General features: G+C 38.7%; 1 protein-coding gene across 3 annotated transcripts in view; it reads left to right on the top strand.

Annotated features, from left to right (window-relative positions):
* The window catches only part of stag1a (STAG1 cohesin complex component a), a 227,645-nt gene extending 202,749 nt beyond the window's left edge, over positions 1 to 24,896 (top strand). For all 3 annotated transcript variants that reach the window (XM_080185452.1, XM_080185454.1, XM_080185455.1), the window contains exons 20-34: positions 3,435 to 3,505; positions 9,708 to 9,795; positions 10,236 to 10,316; positions 12,405 to 12,497; positions 12,803 to 12,977; positions 14,153 to 14,292; positions 15,002 to 15,103; positions 15,198 to 15,346; positions 16,250 to 16,378; positions 16,861 to 17,066; positions 19,145 to 19,319; positions 19,556 to 19,666; positions 20,294 to 20,420; positions 21,523 to 21,603; positions 22,718 to 24,896. In XM_080185452.1, the coding sequence (XP_080041578.1) occupies positions 3,435 to 3,505; positions 9,708 to 9,795; positions 10,236 to 10,316; positions 12,405 to 12,497; positions 12,803 to 12,977; positions 14,153 to 14,292; positions 15,002 to 15,103; positions 15,198 to 15,346; positions 16,250 to 16,378; positions 16,861 to 17,066; positions 19,145 to 19,319; positions 19,556 to 19,666; positions 20,294 to 20,420; positions 21,523 to 21,603; positions 22,718 to 22,741 (1,752 nt within the window). In that variant the 3' untranslated portion in view covers positions 22,742 to 24,896. The remainder of the gene's footprint in view (positions 1 to 3,434; positions 3,506 to 9,707; positions 9,796 to 10,235; positions 10,317 to 12,404; positions 12,498 to 12,802; positions 12,978 to 14,152; positions 14,293 to 15,001; positions 15,104 to 15,197; positions 15,347 to 16,249; positions 16,379 to 16,860; positions 17,067 to 19,144; positions 19,320 to 19,555; positions 19,667 to 20,293; positions 20,421 to 21,522; positions 21,604 to 22,717) is intronic.
* Positions 24,897 to 25,264: the final 368 nt, after the last annotated feature.

The raw sequence follows: 25,264 nt of genomic DNA, 5'->3' as shown, positions 1-25,264 counted from the left end.
GAACTCGACCTCTAATCACTTGGGAGATTACCTTTTGTATTAACCTTAGGATCCGATCAAATGCCTTCTGGAAGTCCAGATACACTAAGTCTATGGGACCCCCATTATCCACTTTGCTTGTCGCATCTTCAAAGAACTCTAGAAAGTTAATCAAATATGTTTTACCCTTAATAAAACCATGCTAACTCTGATGGATTGATTTTGACATTCTAAATATCCCATTACTGCTTTCTTAATATTGGATTCCAACAATTTCCTAACTACAGATGTTAAACTAATTGGTTGATGGTTTCCTACTTTCTGCCTTTCTCCTTCTTGAACAGGATCCAGGAAATTTTGGGATGTTATAACCAATGCCCTACTATCTCTGCTGCCACTTCTTTTAACAGCCTATCATGTAGGCCTGGTGCCTGTCTGCTTTTAAAACCAATAGTATGCTCACTACTTTTTCCCTACTGATGGTGATTGTTTTAATTTTCTCCTTTACAACAATCTCTGCACTACTTTTTACTATTGGGATAGTTCTAGTGTTTTCCACCATAAAAATGTAAGGAAATATTGATTTAGAGTCTCTGCCATTGTTGTGTCCCCCATTAACTTCCCAATCTCATCTTCTAAGGGACTAATATTGACTCTAGCTAGTCGCTCCCTTTTTTATATACTTAAAATCTTTTGCAACCCGTTTTTATATTGTGCACGAGATTTTTTTCATAATTTACCTTTGCTCGTTTTATTACATTTTCATAACCCTTTGTTGATCTTTAAAGCTTTCTCAATACTCCAGGCTGCTACTGATCTTTGCAATATGGTATGCCTTAGTTTTTCCTTTTATGTTACATTTAACCTCTTAATTTAGCAATTTTCCCCCTCTTACAGTCTTCTTCTCTGGAATATAATTTAGTTGGGAGGAATTGAATATCTCCTTAAATATCTGACTCTGCTTATCAATTGTCCTAACTTTTAATCTTTCTGCCCAGTCCACTGGGGCCAAACCAATCCTCATGCCTATGTTGTTATCTTAGTTTAACACCAGAACACTTGTGTGAAACTCCAGTTTATTGCCCTGAAATTGAATTTGACATTCAAGCATGCAATGATCACACTTTCTCAGGGGATCATTTACTACAAGATCATTAATTAATTCCATCTCATACACAATATAAATCCAAAATAGCCTGCTCCCTGGTTGTTTTGATAACATGTTTTCGAAGCAACAATCTTTAATGCACTCTATGAATTCTCCCTTGAGGCTACACTTGCCAACTTGACTAATCCAGTCTATATGCATATTAAAATCATCCGTGATTATTGTTGTATCTTTCTTACAAGCCCCCAGTATTTCCTTGTTTATACTGTGTCCTGCTGTGTGTCACAATGTCGAATTCAGACCCCAGCTCATTAACTCTGTGCCAATGTTGCTCAAGCATCCAACACTAGCTACAGATACAGTCAGTATGAACCACAATGGGGTACACCAGTTCCCTCATGCTGCAGCTACAACACATCACCTGACCCTGCATTCCTGTGTTATTTAATTATATTTTCAATTCTTTTTATGTTACTATTGATCTTTAGTTTTCACTCTGTAGCTTTTCCTACCTAGCCTTCAATCTTAAAAGATATGAGAGGAATTCTTATATACAAATATACCTGTGATATCACACAATGTTGCAGAACTGCTGTGGCTTATCTCCCAGTTTCCCTACCCCACTCTGCTCCTGCTACTACTGATCTGTGGAAGAGTGAGGAAAGCAAGATAAGTCAATATCTCCTTCACCCAAAAGAGAAAATGCTGGAAAATCTTAGCAGTTCTGGCAGCATCTGTAAGGAGAGAAAAGAGCTGACGTTTCGTCCCTCACCCAGTTAGCTAAACACCCACCCTTATATCAACTCCCAAGCTTCACTTTGTGCAGTTTCTATTCCATGCTGGTTACATTTTAGGCTTTGTTTTCATACACTCTGCCTCTCCTGCTTCGGGAGCCAGTCTTAACCAGTTTAATTAACTGGCCATCCAATTAGCTACCAACTACTGCAGTTTCTCCCAGTGGAGGGCTTGTTCTTACTCTCTTTGTCCATACCCATATGACGTGGGTTCACTTACCATGCTGTGAGAAATTGAGTTCCAGGATTTTGATCCAGCGACATTGTAGGAACAGCGATATAGTTCCAGTTTAGGATGTTGCGTGGCTTGGGGGCAGACTTCCAGGTAGTGGTGTGACCATGTATCTTCTAGCTGTGTCATTCTAGATGATAGAGGTTGCAGGTTTGGAAGATGTAATCAAAGGAGCATTGATGATTTATTGCAATGCATTTCACAAACATACTACAGCCTCTATGTGCCAGTGGTGAAGGAAATAAATGTTTAGGTTGCTGTTTGAAATGCCGATCAAGTGGACTGCTTTTTCCCAGATGCTGTCAAGCCTCTTGTGTGTTGTTGGAGCCCCACTCATCCAGCAAGTGGGGAGTATTCCATCACACTCCTGACTAGTGCCTTGAAAATGGTAGGCAGGCTTTAGGGAGTCAGGGCAATACTTACCTTAGAACTCTCAGTCTATGATCTACTCAGATCACACACTATTTATGTGACTAGTCCATAATGCCAGGATGTTGATAGTGGGGGATTCAATGATAGTCATGTCATTGAATGTCATGAGGAAGTGATTACATTCTCTATTTTTGGAGATGGTCATTGACGAACTTGTGTGGTGCATATGCATATATCACTTGCCACTTATCCACCCAAACTTGAATGTTGCCCATATCTTGCTGCACATGGGCATGACTGCTTCAGTATCTGAAGAGTTGTGAATGGTATACTGTGCAGTCATCAGCAAACATCCTCACTTTTGATCTTATGATAGAGGAAGGATCATTGATGAAGCAACTGAAGATGGTTGTGCCAAGCATGCTACCCTGAGGAACTCAGCCCTGGAACCGAGATTAATTGGTCTTTAACAACAAAACCATCTTCCTTTGTGCTTGGTATGACTTCAACCAGTAGAGAGCTTCCTTCCATTTAAGTCAAGCTCACTCAGGCTTCTGGATGCCACATTCAGTCAAAATGCTGCCTTGACACCCAGGGCAATCACCCCCACTTCACTCCTGGAAGTGAGCTCTACTGTGCATGTTTGGACCAAGGCTGCAATGAGGTTGGCCTAGCGGAACTGAAACTGATCATAAGTGAGGCAGTTATATTAATTGTAACAAACTGTTGTGTTGAGTCACGATTTAAATATTCTGTGAAGGTGTTCACCTTCTAAGTTGCATTTTCTTTACATTTAGAAAAAGCTCCTTTGCATCAGTATGAACTTGAAACACAACTTTAATATCTGTTGAACTACAGCATCGTTTTATAAGTACTGTTCTGCATTTCTTTATTTCCTGTATTGTGTAAGATATTTTTAATACTGCATCAATTTTATCTATTTTCATAGGGAGAAGAAGCAGATGATGATGACATTTATAATGTTCTTTCTACTTTGAAGAGGTTAACTGCCTTCCACAAGTATGTGAAAATCAGCTGCTTCTATTTACTAAATATTTTATTCTTAGGATGATACATTGCCACAGTGTATGAGAATTCTTTAGCATGATACCATTGATAGAACGTACCTTTGTCCCTACAGTTCTTCAGATGATGAGCTCTCCCCTGGAAAGATGTTAGGCAAAAGCTAGGTTCCCCATAGAAAGGGAAGAAAAGATTGGCTGCTTTCAGATCACTCCATATCTAGCATTAGAGTGGCATTTGTTGAACACTTGAAAGGGAACTCTTATTTCAGAATTTTAGCTGAAGAAAATGTGCCATCAAGGAATACTTTATTGAAGAGACAATCAGGAGTATTCAGTTGTAATCTTCACATTAGGTACTTGATCCTTTGAAACATTGGGCCCAGGTTCCCCCCCATTTCATTATGTGTGGGAGTAGGCATGAAAAACGGCCTTTATCTTGCCAGTCGCAATGATGGTTTTTGGAGCTGTATCATCTGTTCCCCGCCTCATAAATTATGCATTCATGTGAAACACACCGGGTTACTGGCAAGTGGCCTCTCATTTACCTGTTCCGCAATCAGCTTACTGCACCATCACTTGGAGCACTGTATTTAAATGACACACCAGCACAGCTTTGTCACTGTTTGCAGCCCAGGACTGCTTCTTGGAAGATATAGCATCCAAAGGAAACAAGCACGCTGCTGTGAAATTTAGTGATGTCTCACTGTTGCAACTATTGGATACAATCTAGGCCTACTGTGTTGTCCCCTGCCACAGCTTTGGCCTCGGGAAGTCAGGTCACAAATCCGGCTTGGGAAGCAGTGGCAGTCCTTGTGGAGACCTCAGTCAAGGACATTGGTCCTTCTCTGCTACAGGAACAGTACCAATGCCTTGTAGAATAGGTCAGCCTCCTAGTGCAGGAAGAGGATGAATTATCTCACCTGTTCCACCAGGGTAAGCCAGCCATCTCATCATTCTCAACTCTCACACTGTCAAATCGATCACTCATTTGCCAACATTTCGCTAATTGCCCATTCAGGGGTATAATTGCTTCTTCTCAGACACACCCTCACATCTCCATCTGGTCATATCTTTGAAGCTTGCATTCTCATCCTGTTCCTGGCTCCTGCCGTGCATGAATTATCTCTCTTCTAGAGCACCTCTGGAAAGTTCAGTGGGCATATCACAGGCCAGGCCCTCAGTTCAGCCCCTATGGCACCTCGGATGAGAAACAAGAGAATACCACAGCTGAAAACCAATCACAGCGCTCACTCACAATGTTCTACAGTGCAGAGAGGCACATCTTGGTGGGACCAAGTTTTAGAGCAGGGATCATGATCTAGTGAGTACATTGCACAATCTGGTCCACAGCATTCAAAGGTGCAGAAGCTCATGAGGATTGCTGGAGGCTGTAATTCAGCTGAGTCTCTGTTAGATGACAAGTCTCTGGACCTGATCCTAAATCAGTTGCTGCAGCTACGGGAACATGAGGAAGGGTTGTCCGCTGCATTCCTCAGTTTTTAATGGATGATGGTGGAGTCCGCCTTCTGTATGAGGTGATATCACCAGCATGCCAAGGCACCACAGTCAACATTGACATAAGAACATAAGAAATAGGAGCAGGAGTAGGCCATCTAGCCCTTTGAGCCTGCCCCGCCATTCAACAAGATCATGGCTGATCTGAAGTGGATCAGTTCCACTTTCCCACTTTCTCCCCATGACCCTTAATTCCCTTGTTTATCAGAAACCTATCTACCCGTGACTTAAATATATTCAGCGAGGTAGCCTCCACCACTTCAATGGGCAGAGAATTCCAGAGATTCATCACCCTTTGAGTGAAGAAGTTCCTTCTCAACTCCGATCTAAACACCCCCCCCCCGCGCGGTTTGGAGGCTGTGGCCTCTAGTCCTGCTATCCTGTCTAAGCGGGAAGAATCTCTCTACCTCTACCCTATCTAGCCCCTTCATTATCTTATATGTCTCTATAAGATTCCCCCCTCATTCTTCTAAACTCCAACAAGTACAGACCCAGTCTATTCAATCTCTCCTCATAGGCTAGCCCCCTCATCTCCGGTATCAGCCTAGTGAACCTTCTCTGCACTCCCTCCAAGGCCAATATATCCTTTTGCAAATGCGGCGACCAAAACTGCACACAGCACTCCAGTTGCGGCCTCACCAGTGCCCTGTACAGTTGCAGCAAGACCTCCTTGCTTTTATATTCTATCCCCTTCGCTATGAAGGCCAAAGTTCCATTTGCCTTCTTGATCACCTGCTGCACCTGCAGACTGGGTTTTTGCGATAACCCATTATGGAGGTTGGCAGTCCTTGTGGAGAGCTCAGTCAAGGACATTGGTCCTGCTTTGCTACAGGATTACTATTGCCCTTGATGTCATCCATCAGTAGTTATGCGAGAGGGGACAGGAGACCTAGGTCTTTCTCCAGCCGACTCTTCTGAAGGAGTCAGTCCTGAAGCTGAAGTGTGTTCTTTATTAACAAAGATACATGCCCATGCGTGCTTCATGGTGTGTGCATTTTGAACTCAACAAGGGCCAGAACTCATCAGGAAGCCACATTGTCTTAGTTCAGACTGGAGGGATTTTAATGTTTGACTGGCTTTTTCTTGACGTTGTCATGTTCAGATAGTCTACATCTGGTTCAACAGCGAAACACCATTGGCTGCCATGTGTGACTTAACAGATTCACAATCAATGTTACACTAAGTGCATTGTGCCCTTGCTTGAGGTGGGTCTCCTTGAAGAGTCTTGTCGCATTGAAGGCATAATGCTACGAGACCACTAAGGGTCAATCGACAGCTCCTGGCTCTCATAGAATGCCGTTGTGACTGGTATGCTATAAAGATGCTCGAAGAGGCAGCATTATCTTATGTCTGATGCTGGGACTCTATTGTCCTGTTAGCACTTCATCAGCAAGGACACATGCTTTCAGGATTCATCATCCTTCAAAGGGTCAGAATAGTGTGAACCTGATATGTGAAAACATGAGAGGAAAAGCAATACAGGGTACTTATGCTGGCTCATGATGGAGGACATTTGTCCAAGGGAGTACTGACTACCACTCACCAGCCTCCTGGTGAAATTTGATGGCTGTCAGGGCATTATGCGCAGACCTGCCTTGTCTCACTCATGCTAAAGCCTTTTTCCCTGCAGCCTCATTTCCCTCCAAATCATTGCTCTCATTCTCTTTAAAATCCTTCTCATCAGAGGAGATGAGCAGCACTTCCATTTCATTATTTGGCAAATCCTTACCTGTTTGCAAAGCCAGGTTATGCAGTATGCAGTAAATGACAATGATTCATGAGACCCTCTGGGGACTATACTGGAATCCCCTGTCAGATCAATCCAGGTATCAAAATCACATCCTTCGGATCCCTGCAGTGTGCTCCACCAGTGCTTGACGAGCAGCATGAGCCTTATTGCATCTCTGTCTGCAGAAATCTGAAGCTATTGCTCAGGCATCATCAGCCACTTTCTTTGTGGGTACCTTTTGTCCCCAAGATGCCAACCCTAAATCTGTGTGATCCCTCAAAGATATCTGTAATATACTCAAGATGAATGAGTCACAGATGTCTCCTGGTTATCTGACGCAAACGTGCATGATAAGCCTCTTTATAGTCTCAATCGTTGGGCAAATGCCTAGCTTTCTCATAGACAGACATATTGGACTGTCTGTTACCAGGGAGCTTTTATAGCCACCTGAGTGCAATTGATGGCACCATTTACTTGTGGGAGTTCGGCAATCTCGGCAAAGCCCAGTACCTGTGCCCGACTTACTTGATGGCTCTCAAAGTTCACATGATTGTGCACTTTGGCAAAAAGGACATATGTGATTTCACGAATGCACTTGTACATCAATGTTCACGATATCCTACAGTGTAGCCCTGGAAGGAACCACTGGCGTAGAAATTAATGCAGTTGTTACTTTCAGAGCCACCAGTAATGAATGCCCTCCTTGATCCCTGTGCTAATCCCTGGAGAATATGGTAAATGTGAGTCAGCAGATTTCTGGACATGCAGAGTTGTCAGTGATTCTGTAATTGCTCATCAGATAAGAACTCAGAGTTCCATAGTCCTTCTCAACCTAGAGGGACTGCGGAACTCAGATCTCTTATCTTATGCATGATCCATGCACTCTGTGAATCTCATCTCCTGCTGGCCCTTGATCTTGAGGGTACTGCTCTTCCCTTTGGTGGTCAGTGCTCCTCCATCGCCAACTTGTCCTTCTGTCTTGCCTGTAAGCAATAATGCAAGCAGCAATAAATCTAGCCTCTGTCTACCCAGTGTCTCTTAAGGGTCCTCTTTCTTTTTGTGACTTATCAGTGAATGTAGGTACAGGGACTTCGTTCCTGTGTGGGAGGATACTTGCCCAAAATGGTAACCAGTGCAAAGTGTGCATTAAGGTCATCGCCCTGTGATATGACCATCTGCTATCACAAATTGGATATGCTGCTTTCAGCACTCTTAAACATAAACATGAGGAAACATCCAGGAAATTAGATTGTTTGAGGGAGACCTGAGGATTCTCTTCAGCAAAATGTCTGGCGCCAGCTTGCTAACCGGCTAGAGTAATTGGGTGCAATTACTCTAGAGTTTGTTACTACTCTGGGGAATTTTCACACTGATCAAGGGGCTAAAACAAGGAGGTTGATTAGTACCACTTAGTTGGATTATACTCAGAAGAATAAGCAACATTACTCCGCTTTCTTGATTGCCTGCACTGTCATTGAAAGTTGCTAATATGTTATTAATTGTGTCTATCCCCTCATTTGCAAATGCATGACTTGGTTGTGTGCAAAAATAAGCACTTTCCCAACCCCTGCCCCTCATGCATGCAGCTGCCCTCTTATCTGCCAGCAGAACTTCTCATTTCAATTTAGCACTACACCATTGCTGCAGGTTGGAAGATGGTGAGACAGAATTCTCACTTCCTGATCAGCATGGATCCTCCCTGTGTGAGTATAGAGAACCACCGCCCCCCCCCAATCATCCCAGAGGAGCTACATGTTCAGGTTTTCTGCCCTCACAGACCACCCCCATTCACCTCATGTATTCCTTGGCTCTAACATGTTACTGGTGCATGTCCATTTGTTAGCCACCGAACATTATGAAGTGGATATGCCTCTGGCCCATGTTCAAATTCCCCACCTATCCCTGGCTTCTGCCACCTCCCCCCCCCCCCCCCCCCCCACCCCAAACATGTTTCTGAGTGCAATCTTCTCCACTTGTAACCCCCAGTACGGGCCTAGCCCATAAAAAGCCACCCCCCACATTACCACTGGCCTGATAGATCAAGGTTTGCCTGAAACCACCCTCCTGAAAGTGAAGTGGTGCTGTCTGCAAAGCCTGGCACTGATACCCATGAGTGCCGAACAATGCATGGGAGACAAACTGACTTCAAAGTGAGGAGCAAAGTGCAAGTCACCAGTTGCATATTGCCTGTATCATATGAAACACATCACCCTAATTGCATGCTGACTTGCCTGATGGTTTAGCATGAAGGGATGATCTTCCTGACATTCTGCAGTGGAAAATGCAGTCTGTCATTAACAGTTGGATTGTACAAACATGACCTAGTTTTATTACTCTGTAAAACCGATCTTTTGGCATTTTTGTGATAATTTTTACTTGCGCCTACCATGCCGCCTGCCATGAACGGGCTTGGAAAATCCCACCTTAGTCTCTTAATATTCACTTGTTTCAGACTATTTCATATAGAAATACTGTTCTGATGGTGTTACAGGCATGAAAGAAGTATAATAAATTATGCATTCCATACATTCTCATTTTGAGATTCGTTTCTCTTTCATATTTACTCAGTACCATAGATTTTATTAAAATTAATTACCTTAATTTCTATAGCACTGATTTGTAGGCTGCATTTCATGATAGAAATAGTTGAGCATGATTCTATTTCACAATTTTTTAAGTTAGTCGCACCATTGTATAATAGTTTATTAGAAATCAAGTTACTACTTAGTTACTACTTTGTTTGGAATTTCATGGTTTATTTTAACTCCACTCATTGCGCATTGAATGGTAGATCTCAGTTATGAGAAACAAAAGTCAAGATCACATTGTTCCATTACACAAAAGGGTGTTTAATTTTAACCTTTTTGCTGCATGGAATGTTACAGGAGAATACTGAACATGAAAAGTCTGGCTTATGCAAGAAAACTGTCATGACTAATTTTCTTTCTATTAGTGCTCATGATCTTACAAAATGGGAGCTGTTTGGAAACTGCTACAGGCTTTTAAAAAGTGGGATTGAACTTGGATCTATGCCAGAACAGGTAACAATTTCTCCAAAGCATTAAAAAAAACTTTACTCATGCACTTAATTTATGAAAACTACACATTTTTTCTCTGTGCAGATTTAATTAAGAGTTTTCAAAGTAGGAGAATGTTGTATCTGCTGGTTTTCCAATAGCTTAAGTGTTCAAATGTGTGTAAGGTGTTTATAGTACCAAGTTTGCATTGGACTAGTTGGCATCAAAAACCAGCAGAAATGTTCTTGTCATACTTTTAAACTGCATCTATATCTGCTTGTTCTTTAAGATCTTGTTTAACAAATCCTGATTAGCTATAGACCTTTTACTGCCTAATATATTTGTGTAGTACGTCATTTCATTTTCCAATCGGGAAATTCTTGAGCTGTTTTTGATGCTTTGCTTTCTAGCCATTGGACTGCTCAAGCATAATTATTGCTACTCTGTTTATTTTACTGGTCCAGATAGTGGTTCAGGCACTCCAGTGCTGTCATTACTCAATTCTGTGGCAGCTTGTCAAGATAGCAGAAGGTTCCCCAACTAAGGTGAGGAAACAATCTAACATCAGCAATATTAATGCCATTGATTTAGAAAAATCTCATTACAAGTGTAAAAGAACTGGAATTGTGCTAGAAACAAGACATTGGAAAGTGTAGCAAATTTTTCAATTTCATCTAGTCAGACAAAGTTCACACCCTTTACCTATATATAGGTACCATCTACAACTATCATTTCGCACATGATGTATATAACTTTTCACCCCCCCACCCCACCCCAAGTATCATGTCCAATTATATTGAAGTATGATAGTATTTGTATTTCTAAACTGATGGTAGATCAGTGGTGTTTCTGGACAGAAATACCTCAGATTGGAAGTCACTACTGGAAGTAGTTGTTTACTTTTGGATGCATTGCTCTAGTTTGATTGGAAAAGATTTTCAATTCTTTGTTTTTCTGCGGATCCTATTACACTTAAAGTAACTCCACTATTTGAGAGTTCATTATTCACGTTCTATAAGGAAGTAAATCTGTCCTGCCATTAAAAAGCGGCTTTCTAGTTTGTAAATCTTATACATTAGATATTGGCATCACTTAAATTTCCTCATTTACAGTGGTGGCTGCACTTACACAGGGTCTTAACCAGGTAACTTCTTAAAATGTAATTTTATTCATACTCAAGGCAAGTTGGGGAAAAGTGATTTCAAAGTGACGATAGTCACATGGTGATAGTTTACAATTTATGTTACTTCATTGCAAAGCCACTTGTTCGTTTAAAGGTTAATCTGTGATTGCAGCCCTCTGTGTAGAGATTTTATCCTAATGGAAAAAGAATTACTTGAGAAACCATTATTAAAGGACAAGGCCCATGATGCAGGACACCACCAAGGTTGAAAATGGTTAAAGCGCAGATGATTTAAGTCAGGAAATAGCCATTAGATGATTGCAGACTCATGTTTTAAAAGCTTGAGGAAAAAAGTTTGAATGGGATGGGAAAATCTACCTTTTTGAAGTGCTGGGAAAGAATACAGCATTCTAAATTCTGTTTATTTTCTCTTCTGCTTGTTCATGGAATGAATAATTTAGATCCTGTTTCACTGAAGTTCAGTTGTTTTAGTTAACTGTGGTCAGTGGTGTACCTGACTCACCATATGCTAAACCTTTAAATTATAAATGTCCTGCCATTCCAGAGCTGTAATATTTAAAATTTATTTATTAATGTGACAAGTAGGCTTACATTAACACTGCAAAGAAGCTACTGTGAAAATCCCCTAGTCGCCACACTCCAGCAGCTATTCGGGTACCCTGAGGGAGAATTTAGCATGGCCAGTGCACCTAACCAGCACATCTTTCGGACTGTGGGAGGAAACAGGAGCACCCAGAGGAAACCCACGCAGACAGGGGAGAACTTATAGACCCCACACAGACAGTGACCCAAGCCGTATTGAACCCAGGCCCCTGGTGCTGTGAGGCAGCAGTATTAACCACTGTCCATCATTACATTGTAGGATTTGATTTTTTTACCGTATTTCTTTTTAGTTGACTATTTTCAAGTTTATGTCAGTTGCTGGAGTCTAATCTGAAGTTAGTAGAAATTGATTCCATTTAAATATTGCAATGCTGAAAGAGCTGTATGGAGCAACCCCAAATATAGCAACTGATTCAATGCACGCTGCTCCCCTAGCACTGGTTATTTGAATTATAAGTCTCAAAGCTGGGTTTATGGCTTTGTTGATTTAATCTTGAAGACTGCAGGATAGACAGGAGATTTTAAATCAGAATTAAACTAATAGGGAAGGTGCTAAAGGAGCAAAATGAGCAACAGCTGACAGGAATATATGCTGTGGAATGCATGTGCTCAGTAGAACTCTGTGGTAGTTTTTCTTAATTGGTTGTTATGTTATACTGAGCCATTCTCATACTTGTGCTACCGATAGTAACTGGAACGTAAACCGCAAAGATTTTTGTATTGGTACAAACTTATTGCTTTGTGAAACATGTAATGTTACTGTAATACATCTGGCAAAATAAAAAAATAGACTTAATGTCATTTTTGTTGACCATTAGTTTTATGTGAGTATCTTTACATTTGGTTATAAATTAACAAACACAACTATTAAAAACATCTTTTCCAGGAGGAACAACTAGGCTTGAGAAAAACTTTGAAAGCATTTTGTATCGTCTGTCAGCACTGTTTGACAAATGTCAACCCTTCTGTCAAAGAGCAGGTAGATAATTGTATCAAATTATGTATGTGGTATTTTCTGTAAGTAATAATGGTAAATTGGTGGACTATTCAACATGGTTTAAGTAGCACTTACCCTGAAGTCCCCTGGCACCGCATAAAATAAATGTGAAGAAAGGATTGTGACGATCATTGTTTAAGTTATTGCTTCTGCAAAATTATTTTCAGTACAAATGAATGAAATTTTGAGACGTGTTGAATCTGGCTAAGACTTTGATTCCAAGCCATGTCATTTCAATATGAACTGTAGAACTCTGCATTTTCAAAATTTATTTTCCTATATTGTAGGCATTCATGTTGCTTTGCGATCTCCTTATGATATTCAGTCACCAATTGACAACTGGTGGCAGAGATGGGCTCAAACCAATTGTTTACAGTCCAGACACTGGACTACAATCAGAGTTGCTCAGCTTTGTAATGGATCACGTATTTATTGATCAAGATGAGGAGAACCAGAGCATGGGTAAGGCTGTCCACATGAAAGTAAATTTCTGCACTCATCTAAAATTGATTTGGTTTGTTGGAGAATGTTCAATTTTTGTTATGGTCAATTAACCAGATTGGCATAATTTATCATACTCAACTGTGATAATACTGTGCCTTTTAGAAATGTATTTATATCATATTTTTTGTAAGGGATATGTTTAAAATTCAGCTCTGTTTTACACCGTATCAATTTGTTTGGGCAACAGGCAGCTCAAGTGCTGAGAATGCAAGCTAATTAATTTTAGCTAATAGGATGTCTGTTTAATCTGAATTAATGCATTTGTGTTGAGTTAGGCTTTTCCCTTGGGTTTCAGACTAGGATTTTGATTAGGATGATGGAGAGTTATGTTGTAATGGGTGGAACTGAACTTGCAGGAGAGAAAGTATTTAGATGCCTAGTTCTAAAAGAAGCAAGAGGTAGCCTCTCTGTCTCTGGAGGTTGTCGTTTGGGGCTGTTGGAAGAAAGATATCTCTCTCTCCCTCTCTCTCTCCAGAGGTGTTCAGAAAGCTCTAGGGCTATTGACAAAGATAAGCTCGTAAGGTTTTGCTAACTGATTTGGAAGAATGGTTTTAAGTCTGTAAGAGGAAAATTGCTTGAATTGGAACTAATGAGAAATAGGCTAGCAGTTAAGTATCTTGCCATGTTTAAGTATTGTTCAAATCTTAAATGTTAAGCTGATTCATTTGTTATAGGTAAACTGTATTGTTAAATAAAGTTAGTTTTGATAAAAGCTTCCTAATTTGTCAGAATTACATCTTGAGTAAAACAACTTATCCTCTCAATAATGTTAAAATAGAAAAAACTTTTGGGTCTAGTCTGGTTTCATAATATTCCTTGGGCTTTCTGATTAGTACCTGAACAGAATCTAGCAGTATCTGGATTGTAATATTATTTAAAGGTGCTGGGATTATTATTTTAATGGACAGCACTGATAGCCACATAACAAATGACATTTAAAAATTATCTACATTAACAACACTAGCAGTGGAACTGTTGCAATAGATTTCAAATGAGTTGAAGTTTTAATCTGAAAAAAAAATGGAGTTGTATGGTTAACTGAATAGATATAGTTGATGCCTCCTACTGTTCAAATCTGAGGCTGACATTTTAACAATATAAATTGTTATCATGTTTTTCTTTCTCACGTGCAGAAGGAGATGAGGAGGATGAAGCCAACAAGATTGAGGCCCTTCATAAAAGAAGAAACCTCTTGGCAGGTTTTTGCAAGCTTATAATTTATGATGTTGTGGATATGAATGCTGCAGCAGACATTTTCAAGCACTATATGAAGGTAATTTGAAAGAATGGAAAATTGCTTATTTTTCCAAATAGAATTAAGTACTTCACAGATCAAATAAATTTAATTTATTCGTAGTTTTCTTTTTAGTATTTACTGCATGCTGCTTTTTTGTAGGCATTTATTTCTGTTTGGGTATGATTCCAAGGCAATAGATATTTTCTAATTCTTTGTTCAAGCACTGTTTTCCCTGTCTGAGCATTGAAAAGACCTTAAACCATAATGACATGAGAGTAATTCCTAATCCTGAGCTAATCTCTCATTCCCTATGCACATGTTCTATCAGAATTCATTGGACAGCAGTCAGGAACATGAACCCGAGTCTTCTCTCTCTAGCTCAGGAAAATTGTGCCCAGTTTTCACACTGCTTGAGATCAACGAACTTAATATAAATTGTGAATCAGGCTTGTAACCACTTATCCATGAGGTTTACTGTCTCACTGGCTTGTGCCATTAGTAAATAAACTTCAAGGAAGCCACTTTTTTTTTAAAGCTAACTTGTTCAATTTATACAATGCATGTTGAATTAACAGTCTGCTCCATTAGGTAGTAATACAGTATTAGTCTACGTGTTGCTGATGAGAAATAAGTTTTGTGTTAGTTGAAATATTAGAAATTATAAATATCCTAGGAAAATAAGTAATATGAGGGACTATAATCCAAAGTCAGCATGTTGTCATGTTTTATGCATTTTTAAAAACAGTATTACAATGACTATGGTGACATCATAAAGGAGACGTTAAGTAAAACCAGACAAATCGACAAAATTCAATGTGCCAAGACACTTATTCTCAGTTTACAGCAGGTGAGAAATTTCTGATGTTCAACATCAAGCAGCAACTTATTTTTGAGTGACGTTTAGTTAAGTGAAGTGCTAATTTTCACTTATTTTGTCTTAGCTCTTCAATGAGCTTGTCCAGGAGCAAGGTCCTAATCTTGACAGGTCATCAGCCCATGTCAGTGGTATTAAAGAGCTTGCTCGTCGGTTTGCCCTCACATTTGGTCTGGATCAGATCAAGACAAGAGAAGCTGTTGCTACCTTACACAAGTGAGTACAATATTATAAGCAGCACAATATTATAAGTACTGCAACATCAGGATCATACTTCATAAAAGCACTGCCAGATGCTATTTGGAATAGGTTTAGTGAACCTCTTCTGAACTCTGCACCCCTTCATTCTGATTTGCCAATCAATGGAATCAGTTCTTCACAATTTTATCATCTTTGAATCTTTCATAATTCTGAAATTCTTCATTGGATTCCCCCTGAAAGCCCATTTTTGAATCTTTCTGCGTAACCATAACAGCTTGTTCCTGGTATAATTTTGATAAGCTTAGTTTATTCTCACTGGAACAATGGAGCTTGAGGGGTGACCTGATAGAGATTTACAAGATTGAGTGGCATGGACAGAGTGGATAATCAGATGCTCTTTCCTAGGATAGAAAATTCAAGTACAATGGGGCATTGGTTTAAAGTGCATGGGAAAAGTTTAGAGGAGATGTATGAGGCAAGTTTTTTTTACACCCAGAGGGTGGTGAATATCTGGAACGTGCTGCTTGGGGAGTTGGTGGGAGCAGGTACAATAGCAGATTTAAGGGGCATCTGGACAAATACATGAATAGGATGGGAATGGAAGGATACAGACTCCATAAATGCATATGGTTTTAGTTTAGGAAGGCATCATGATTGGCGCAGGCATATATTTTGGGGGAAAATTTTCGGATAAAGAGTAAAAACAGTACAGCGCAGGAACAGGCCCTTCGACCCGCCAAGCCTGCGCCAATCATATATACTTCGTATATTTTGCAAAATAGGCAATAATTAGGTGGCTAGCAGAAATGTCTTTGAACAATTTCTCCTACATTAGTGATCTGTTTGAATTATAAGACCTGTTGCTTTAAAATCTGGCACTGTACATTGTTTCTAGCAAATATTTGTCTATTACTACAGGGATGGCATAGAATTTGCCTTTAAATATCCAAACCCAAATGGACCAGAATACCCACCACCAAATCTTGCCTTCCTTGAGATTCTTGGTGAATTCTCGTCTAAACTTTTGCGACAGGACAAAAAGACTGTGTAAGTAAAATACAGATGAATATATTTTGAAACTAGTGATATAAATAACTTCAGTCCTTGTTTCTGTTGTGTTGTTTTATTTACCTTTTTAAGAATAAAAAATGTTTAAAACGCAAGATACTATAAACACATCTTACAAGTAAAATTATTACCCATTTTTCTTTAGCAGGGGACTACATATTCTTACATACTGTATAGTATTTGTATACAAAACGTAAACATGGAACAGCAACATTGGCGTCTCAAATACAAAGGAAATGATTTGAACAGATGAGAGGAATGGTTGGCCAGTAGGCTTATGACCAATCCAGAATCCATGTTGAGATCAGAGAGTCCAGAGGTTGTTGATTGGAATAGACCAGGGTTGTTTTAGAAATCAAACTCAAAGAAAATGTTTTCTATGCCTATGTGCAATATTGTCAGAAATAAAATTTTCACTTGTGTTGTCCTTTTTGTTGCTCAATTATTATGTTGTTCTTTAGTCACGCATACCTGGAGAAATTCATGTCAGAACAGATGATGGAACGAAGAGAGGACATTTGGCTGCCTCTGATTTCCTATCGCAACTCTTTGCTTACTGGTGGGGAGGATGATAGGATGTCGGTGATCAGTGGAGGCAGCAGTAGTAAAGCTTCCTCAATACGCAGTAAGAAAGGACGTCCACCACTTAACAAGAGGCGGACAGAAGGCAAGTAACAAAACTTAGCGTTGACACCTATAGTCCAATTATTAAGGAAATTTGCTTCATATTCTAAATTATTTCTTTATTCTAATCTCTGCATAGCTGAGAAACCAACTTCACGATGTTGCTTTTATCTGCATTATAGTGCATTTTGTAATCTGTGTGTTCAATGCAATTTAAACGAAGCTGCAATACTCCTATTAGGACTACACATTAACAAAAAATTTATAAATGCTATTTGTGTATATTTTGTAAACAAATTTTCTGATTTTTGGCTTTGTATTTGCACTTCTGAACTGTAGTGTGACATTGTTATGAATCATATTTTTTAAAAGTTATTTCAAGCAGTATTTTTAAACCAAGAAATGTGGATTGCAGTTATGTCTAACAAATTTAATACTATTTTGAGGGGTTGTCAGCACATTGACAAAAGAAACCTACCTATGAATGCTGCTTAATCTGAGGTTTCAGAGGTGCTAAATAAGGTGTTGCGTAATCCCATTTTCTTGCACTTGTCCTATATGCTTGAATGTTATGATATTTCAAGTGTTCATCCAATTTTTTTTTTGTTTTTACTTAATGACTAACCAATATTTTTGTAGGCAAATAAAGTAGTGAAAAGATCTGCCATTTAACTTTTAACCAACCATAACCCGCTATCCTTGGTTATACATTATTCTGTCCCTACAATGGAGATTTCATTCTCCAAAACAATTCCCAGTTCCCAATGGCTTGCTTCCTTTTCACTTTTCCAACTGGATAACTACTAATCCTTGAATGGACTTTCACAATGGGGTTTACCCTGGAGATTTTCTCATTCTAGCCAAAATTAGGCTCTCTCTCTGAGCTGCCTATCTGTCCCCCCTGTCCTCTGTGATGCCAGTCCACCATGACTCCCGCCAGTCCACCATGACTCCCACCAGTCCACCCAATCCATACCCATCTCACCAGTCCTCCATCCCAACCTGCCCTTCCTGGCTCTCCAACCTCCTTCTACCCGCTCCCTTCCCCCCCCTCCCTCCCTTCCCCCCCTCCCTCCCTTCCCCCCCCATCCCTTTTCCTCCCCCCCCATCCCTTTTCCTCCCCCCCCATCCCTTTTCCTCCCCCCCCATCCCTTTTCCTCCCCCCCATCCCTTTTCCTCCCCCCCATCCCTTTTCCTCCCCCCCCATCCCTTTTCCTCCCCCCCCATCCCTTTTCCTCCCCCCCCATCCCTTTTCCTCCCCCCCCATCCCTTTTCCTCCCCCCCCATCCCTTTTCCTCCCCCCCCATCCCTTTTTTCCCCCCCATCCCTTTTTTCCCCCCCATCCCTTTTTTCCCCCCCATCCCTTTTTTCCCCCCCATCCCTTTTTTGTCCCCCATCCCTTTTTTGTCCCCCATCCCTTTTTTGTCCCCCATCCCTTTTTTGTCCCCCATCCCTTTTTTGTCCCCCTCCCCCCCCATCCCTTTACCTGCTCCCTCCTCCACTGCCCCTACATAGCTGTTCTGGCCATGTTTACAGGTGTGAACATCTTCATCATCATCCTAATATATCAGTGTGGGCCTCACTGTCTTATACAGTCAAGCCCTGCAGGCTTGTTGTCAACCCAGATTTGGAGCAGATTACCTGACCACTTTAACTACTCCATTTTAACGTTAAATAGGCAATCTCAAAACATAACAAATTTATAATCCTTGTATTTCTAAGGACATGATCAAATTGAAGTCTTATTTTTCTCGCCCTGCCCCACCTTTCTGCTCTTCCATAGTTGGATATCCTCTATTAAAACTCTGTTAGCTCAGGTGAAGAGTGGGCATCACTCAGGTTGAAGTATTAAGGGACACTTATCGAACGGTCCATCAACCTTGGGAGAAATTTAACCATGCTAATTTACACAACGTCTCTATACATGTCCTTCGAAATTATCTTTTTAGAATATTCTATTTCAATAAAAAAACTCAATCATTCCATACATAAATTTGTTTCCACAGTGTCATGTTGATCTTCCACTCCCAGAATTCAGAATTGGACCATTCAAACACAGAATGCAGACGAACTATAACATTATTTCTTTATAGCAATATGTTATTTTGCTTCATTTTATAGAAGAGAATGTGGACAACTCATGGATGAACAGGAATGACACTGTTCAGACTCCAGGAGTCTTGCATCCTCCACAGTTGACTTCCACAGTCATGCGGGAAAATCCTCGACAACCAGCAGAACACAACATGGAAGATCAGGAATCTGAACGGGGCTCTGAATCTGATTTTGTTCAGAAGTAAGCGACCTTTACTTATGGCCAAACTGGTAGTTCATTAGCAGCATAGAACACAGAAGAGAAAAGTACAATACTGACGGGATCTAGCCCATGCTTTCAATAATTTGAATAACTCTGCTTTTTATTCCAACTATATGGCCTAAGAGTTTCTTTCTTCTGTATAGAACTGTACCAATTTAGAACAAAATATCAATCCATTTTTTTCTTAAATGAAGCACTTTTCTGTTTTTCTGAAGCCCTCAAATGCAAATACCTTGGTTGGGTCAACATAAGCTGGAGGAAGCACACCGAAAAGACCGAGTGGCCATGAACTACATGAAAGCAAGAGGTGGCGTAAGGCAATCAGTGTAAGTTCATAGTTTATTACAAACTTTGGTTGCCATGTTAAGGTACTCAAATAGAAGCGAAAGGTGATGCCACGATACCAGTGATTTGGGGTCATATCTGATATTAGTCATTGATACATTTTTGTTACATTTAAATTGTTGAGATTAATTTGAATGAAATTCTGGTTTGAAGTAAAATCAGATAATCCCTTTATGTCACAGTTTTAAGATGCGTGCAACAGTATTATTTGAATTCCAGTCATGCATTGAAGCAAATATTGAGATAAAGAATGCATTACCAGAAGTCACAAGGGTTCAAGACCTGAGCTGACCTGTTACTTTAAAAGAAGAATTTATAGGATAGGTGCGAGGAATGATATTTAATTATCCCTACAGAAATCCTTTGTTGACCTATTTACGATCAGTTGCAACACTCAAGAATCCTGTGTGTGTGTGTGTGTGTGTGCGTGTGTGTTCAGGTTCTTTGATAGCATTGGCGCACTAGGATGATAAGATTTGGATTTTATTGAAATTAATCCTTTTTTAAAGAAATATAGCACTAATTCCATTGAATTTTAAAAGGAAATAGTTGGATATAGCCTGCCATTATAGCTATTTAATTCAGTATTTAATCTTACTCTGCTGCAGCCACAGCCGCAGCCACAGTTTAATGGAGGATGATGCTGAACCAATTTTTGAAGATGTAATGATGTCATCGAGGGGTCAGTTGGAGGATATGAATGAAGAATTTGAAGACACTATGGTTATTGATCTGGTCAGTGGTCATTTATGTTTAAAATGTATGTGCATCTAATATCCGGTAATATTCCATTGGAATAGTCCATTCCAAGATTTTACTAAGGAACTCAAGAAACTCATAAGTCAGCTTGTGAGGAGTGTCTTATCGTTTGCTTTTGATAAAAGTGAAAGAACTGTCATATCATAGAATCACTGTTTTGACTAGTTTGTTACTAACTTTTCGTTTATAACATCAATATTGACTGTTTGTAAGTATGGCAACCAATATACAAGTTAAATGTCAAATTGTAAAAATTAGAATTGATTTATTCATTGTGTTTCTGTGTCTTAATTTTTATAATTTATATCGGAATTTCATTTTGTACCAGCATGAAGTTCAACTTGAAGCTTCATTAGAATTAGAGACTTTGAGAGACTTGTATTTAATTAATGATTGCAGTGATGCACTACCACTGAGTTTACAGAAATATATCATAACCAGGGAATATAATTGGTAATTCACTGGGGTGGTGAGATTGATTTCAAAACTATTTCAATGAATATAGGTGAGATTGTTGTATTAATATGCTTGTTTGACTTGGAGATGAAAATATGCTGTAGCTGTAAGAAAGCCATATAAAGCAATGGGATGGTACTTTGTCTGTTTCATAACTAATCACGGCTGTGATGCTTGAGAATGGAGTAAATTTTACTCCATTTAAATGCATCAAGATCGATTAGTATTATTTGACTAAATAGCAAAATAAAGTTAGAAGAACAGCTGTCATTTAAGAATATTTTTTCTGTTGCTTTTTACTAATTTATGTGGATGAATTTATGAGTAAAAATAAGTTTGTTGCCGAACCAAAGAGTGAATCCTATGCTTAGCAGAATTTAATATTCAAATTTAGTAAACCAAATTTTGATGATTGTCCCTCATGGTCAATAAATGCCTGTCAACCTCGGGATCAAAGTTTGCCATTACACTTCCCCGAATGTACTCAGTTTATGTTCTCCCGTCACAATTGAAATGATTTGCTTTCACTTGTGTTTACATCTTGATTTGTAAGCAGCTTCTTGTCTGTGCTCATAGATTTTGCAAATAGCGTGTTTACAATAATTGTGATTGTTTCTAACAGCCTCCATCACGAAACAGACGCGAACGTGCTGAACTCAGACCAGATTTCTTCGACTCCACTGCCATAATGGAAGATGATTCGGTGTGTATCCAGGAATACTTCAGTCTATGATACATCCTCTATTAATTATGATAAATTAAGTTTATAAGTACTCATACCCATGTAGCTGTCAAAATATTGATAATAGCCACAAAAAGCCTGAATATGTAATGTAATTGGAAAAGGTTAGAGCTCTCAGGATCTTTTTATTCACTATTTCTCAACTCAACCAAAAATTTTATTTTTTTCCAAATTTGGTAGTGAAATGCAACTGTCATCCTCAAATAATTAAATATTTACAGCTGCAGTTGTCTAAGGCGCATCAGTGAAATGAAAGGCTTTTTTGTAATATTTTCCTTTTAACATTTCCTGTTGTAATGTTAATATATTAATGTAAATGATGAACTGTTTTCTTGACTAATACTGTACACCATTTAAGTGTATGTTGTAAAAATCCTGGGGAACATGGCTCTGAGAATCTGGGCTTTGTAGCTTTTCCCCCTCCCCTTCCCTGGGGTGGGAAGTGCCACAATTCCATCTTCCCAAAGTCAAGCATCTTGAAATCATTATGTTTTGTATATTCTATTTAAGTGTCTATGCCAAGTTGATTTTGATACCACTTATGTAAATCATTGACACAGTTACTTTTGTGTTCACTGTGTGCTTTTTTAAAAGTAGAAATCTTCAAATTTCCCATCCTTATTTATTCCTCTGGTAGTCTATTCTGTAAAACAAAATCTTCGATACGCTCTTAAATGTATTTTTTCAACTGTGGAGCTTCTTTCTTATATAAACTTTCAACATCTTGATGTATTGCTCTGTTGTGCATCGTGAATATTTCTAAATGTGGAGCGATGATAGTGGATTGAATTTCAAATTCTAACTTGTTAAATTTATGTGTTCAGGATTAGCACTAACCAGAATTGGGAGTACAGTTAGTTATCTTGCTTAGAACGTTTATCATCCGTTCTGTACTAAATGTTGTAATTTATACCGGTCCGTTTGTAAATTCAGTTTTTGTATTACTTGCATACTTGTACATGGATTAGAATATCAAATGTTTTGAATTAATATATTTGAAAATGCTCTGTGCTGCTTAGATTTATTTCCTCCCACCAGTCTGAAGATGGATTGTTTTTATTTTTCTTCCCTTTAGGGCTTTGGAATGCCTATGTTCTGAGACACTGCTGGAAGTTTTATATTTTTAAGAACTCCATCGTCTAAAGAGAATCCAAGATCTAAATACTGTGACAGCAACTTTTAAACTAAATTTTACATACTCAAGATCTGATTTATTTTTTATCAAAGGATAAACTTGATGAAGATTTGATTATGATAAATGGGGAAGCCTGAAGGAGGAAGCACTATAATGGTCTGTTACTGAGACAGATTTTCTTATGGACTGAAAAACGTGGCATCTTCATGGGAAGAATTACCCCCTCCCCCAAAATTGATCTGACGCACGGGCTGTAGCACGACTGCGAAGTGCTACAGTAGGATTTTTAAAAATATATATATCAACCAAGAGTAAATTGTATTAAAATCATGAAGGCATATTTAAAAAGATAGGGTGGCACATACAGCAGATGACACCAAAAGTACAGATGAGTTCCCTGAGTTTTTGTAATTTTTTTCTGCTGTACAGTTTAATATAAAGAACTTTTGAGATCAGCAGTTTATGTTATGTTTTTTAATTCAAGCTTATAAATTTTTCAGAAGGCAGCAATGCTAAAAAAACTAGTTTAGGAGCAAAGCAATTTTCTCACACTGGAGTTTGGTTTCTTTGTGGTACGCATTTATTTTATTGAGGGGGTGGGGTGGGTAACTGGAAATCAATTGCAAAAACTTGTATACAGTACATGTATAAATGGGTAGTAGATTCTGCAGGGGCTTTTTAGAAATGTGAAATATTGCTGCCGCAAATCACAGGTAACAGAATAATCCAGAGATTTTCTTTTCTTTTTATTACTAAGGTCTTATACATATGTCTACAGCAAGCTACTCCCTTTCATAATAAAAGCTGCCTTATTTACTGTGAAGACTACTCATTAGCTGCTTTAAGTTTGACTTTGGCAAGAGAGTTGAGATGTACACTTTCATCATTAGTTCTGTGCATTTTGCGTTTAGTTTTAATGCTCAGAACCCAACAGTTGAAATTTAGAAGCTTGGGATAGCTTCCTAAAATTCAGTTGATTGAGAGGTGTTTATTATTAGATGACACTTCACAATAAAGTACATTTTATTAAAACCAGGTTGTATAAATCAATGCTGTACACTCCCGAAAGTGTAAAATCCAGGTCAAGAGCACATTTCATAGTTAAATTTTGGTGTGCAGTTGCCCTCAATTCCAGATTTACTCTATACAGTAGTAAGCAATGCCCACTTTTGACTTTCTCAATTGTCTAAATGTACTTTTACAGATAATGTTAATTTTATACAAAACAGAGTTCAGTAATTGGCTAAGTGGAGGATTAACCCAATGTGCTAGGATGTGTGTTCCATCTGTCTTGCTTCTGATTAGTTACCTGCAGTATTGAAATGTTCTTTTAATGCCATTTTTTTCCATCTAGACGTATTTTTAAAGTAGTCAAAAGCAAATTAATTTTGTAAACTACAATTTTAACGTTTTAACCATCTTAATTCACCTGTTCAGTGGACAGTTTCCAATGTAGAAATTGACAATTTGACACCTGCAATTTCACAGAACAAAAGATAATTAAAAATGTTATGTGAAATTGTTTGCAGAAAATATTTGAAAGCTACTGCAGTAAATGGAAAGAATATTGCATTAAAATTTTAACTTTTGCTCACATTTTGAAAATAGTTATAAGTTTAGATTTAAATTTTAAGGTCATATGAGTCATTTACTAATCTACCAATAACTAACTTAGCTGAACAACAAATCTGATTTTAAAGGTCTTGACTTTTTGGTATTGCTGTTAAGCAGTTGTGAAATATGCGATATTGGTTAGTTTTGTACAGTTTTCAGGCTAAATTGTCAATGATCTGAAAATAGTTCTGTGGATTGAGTGGCGCGATGATAAGTACTGCATGGTTAGAATCATCTCTGCATCAACTTACGCTGTGCAGTCAACTTTTTAAATCTGAATTCTTTGGCAGTATTGTAGCAGAATGTGAAACGATGGTTTCATGTCTGGGTACCTCCACGCTGGGCTTGAAATTGAGTTTGAAGTTAATAAGTTTTATATTTTGAGTGTTACCTTGATTGGTTTTACTAGTAATACTGTAAATTGTACATTTTCAGTATAAAATTTCTTTTTGTACATTTTAAAGCTGATGCTTCACCTTTCCTTTAATAAACTGTTTGAAAATAATTGGTTGCAGAGGCTCTGTGTTTTTTAAAATTGTATTGTCTTTATATAGATTGATTCCTGCCTTTAAACTGATGATTTGAATCTCCATTTTTAACTCGAGAGTTAAAAGAAGCTTTTCTGAGTATAGTATAAGTCGTTTACACAGTTTTATAACGGTAAATAGATCTTTTACAGAAAAATGTCAGAGTCTTAGCATGGCTGTTAATGTGGGTGCATGAACATTGGCAATACAGCTTCTCGGAAAAATATCTGAATCTTAGCATGACTTATTATGGGTGACTGAACATTGGCAATACAGCTTCCACTTTTAAAATAGTTTTCATTGCACAAGATCTAAGGAGGACAAGTGAGTCAATACCTTCTGTTTC

This window comes from Carcharhinus amblyrhynchos, chromosome 3, assembly GCF_965287045.1.
Source record: "Carcharhinus amblyrhynchos chromosome 3, sCarAmb.v2.hapA, whole genome shotgun sequence".
Taxonomy (NCBI): Eukaryota; Metazoa; Chordata; class Chondrichthyes; order Carcharhiniformes; family Carcharhinidae; genus Carcharhinus; species Carcharhinus amblyrhynchos.
Note: the sequence above shows the minus strand (reverse complement) of the source record. Positions and strands in the feature narration are given on the sequence as shown.